Source organism: Emiliania huxleyi (genome assembly GCF_000372725.1).
Source record: "Emiliania huxleyi CCMP1516 unplaced genomic scaffold EMIHUscaffold_10714, whole genome shotgun sequence".
NCBI classification, from domain to species: Eukaryota; Haptophyta; order Isochrysidales; family Noelaerhabdaceae; genus Emiliania; species Emiliania huxleyi.
In genome coordinates, this window is record NW_005201972.1 from 1 (window position 1) to 1,079 (window position 1,079).

Here is a 1,079-nt window from a genome sequence, read left to right on the forward strand (position 1 = left end):
CCCTCTCCCTCCCGGAATCCCGGTGGACCGCTCCACCCTCCCAGCGCGCTAGCCCTATGGGACCCTGTGGAGCCCTCCCGACGCCGATCCGACGGGGACCCCTCCAGCCCTGTGGGCTGGCGAGCCCTCCGGTCGGAGGGGTGGAAGCGGGAGGGCTCGAGGACGGACCTCTCTCGCTCCGGGAGGGTGGAGGGGTGGAGGGTGGAGGGGTGGAGGGGTGGTTGAGCCCTCTAGCTCTATCGATATAGCCCTACCCCTCCCGCCGTTTTAGGGCTTGCTGACCCGCTATGCGGTTGTCACTGGTTCGAAACCCACCTTAGCAATCACCTGCTATCCGCCGGTGCCCAAACGGATGCATCTCCGCACGACCCAGGAATGCAGTTTTGCGACGGTGTATCAGTCGCACCTTTGCTTTTGCCACCGTTCTCCGTTGCGCAGGACCTCTGCGCGGGGGGGCGTTGGGCGTATCCGGGTGTTTTTCAGTCGCCTTAAATGCCACCGTTGCAATATCCCGCGTGTCGGATTGCGGATATGCAATTGTGGCACATAAGGCGACTGATACACCGTCGCACAACACAGGATATTTCGGAGTTTACCGGGTTGGCATTTGCCGGATTTTCCGAGGTATCCTTTCGGGTATTACCTGCACTGGACGCTAGAAGAGATCGTCGTACGACTCCGCCTGGCAGCCGCTGCCTCAAGGCATCGCCACAGTCGACAGCGGCTTGCCCGCCTTGCGCGAGCGGCTCTCGACTGCCACGAGCGCCGCCTCGAGCTCGGAGAGGAGCCGCTTCTTCTCCGCGCGTAGCTGCAGCGCTAGCGCGCGCCGCGGCGGGCAAGCGGTGGAACGCGCCTCGGCGAGGTCCGCCTTGCGCGCGCCCCCCATCGCCGCGCGCGCCGCCTTGCAGTACGAGCGGAGCGCCGCCCAGCAGCGCGCCTCCGTCTCGAGCGAGACGGCGCCGCGCAGCCGGGCGAGGTCGCCGGACACCTGCGGGCAAGTTCGGGGCACGCTCCGCAGGAAACTCCACGCGCGCAGCCGGGGCGAGCGGCGCTGGGCCGCGTCCTCCACCGAGCCCAGA

General features: G+C 66.8%; 1 protein-coding gene across 1 annotated transcript; it reads right to left on the minus strand.

Moving 5' to 3' along the window:
- Positions 1-697: 697 nt before the first annotated feature.
- Positions 698-988, minus strand: EMIHUDRAFT_260267 (hypothetical protein; the record flags this gene model as incomplete). The annotated part of the gene is made up of 1 exon (XM_005792452.1): positions 698-988. A coding segment is annotated over one exon (291 nt), but the record flags the coding sequence as incomplete, so codon positions are not given.
- Positions 989-1,079: the final 91 nt, after the last annotated feature.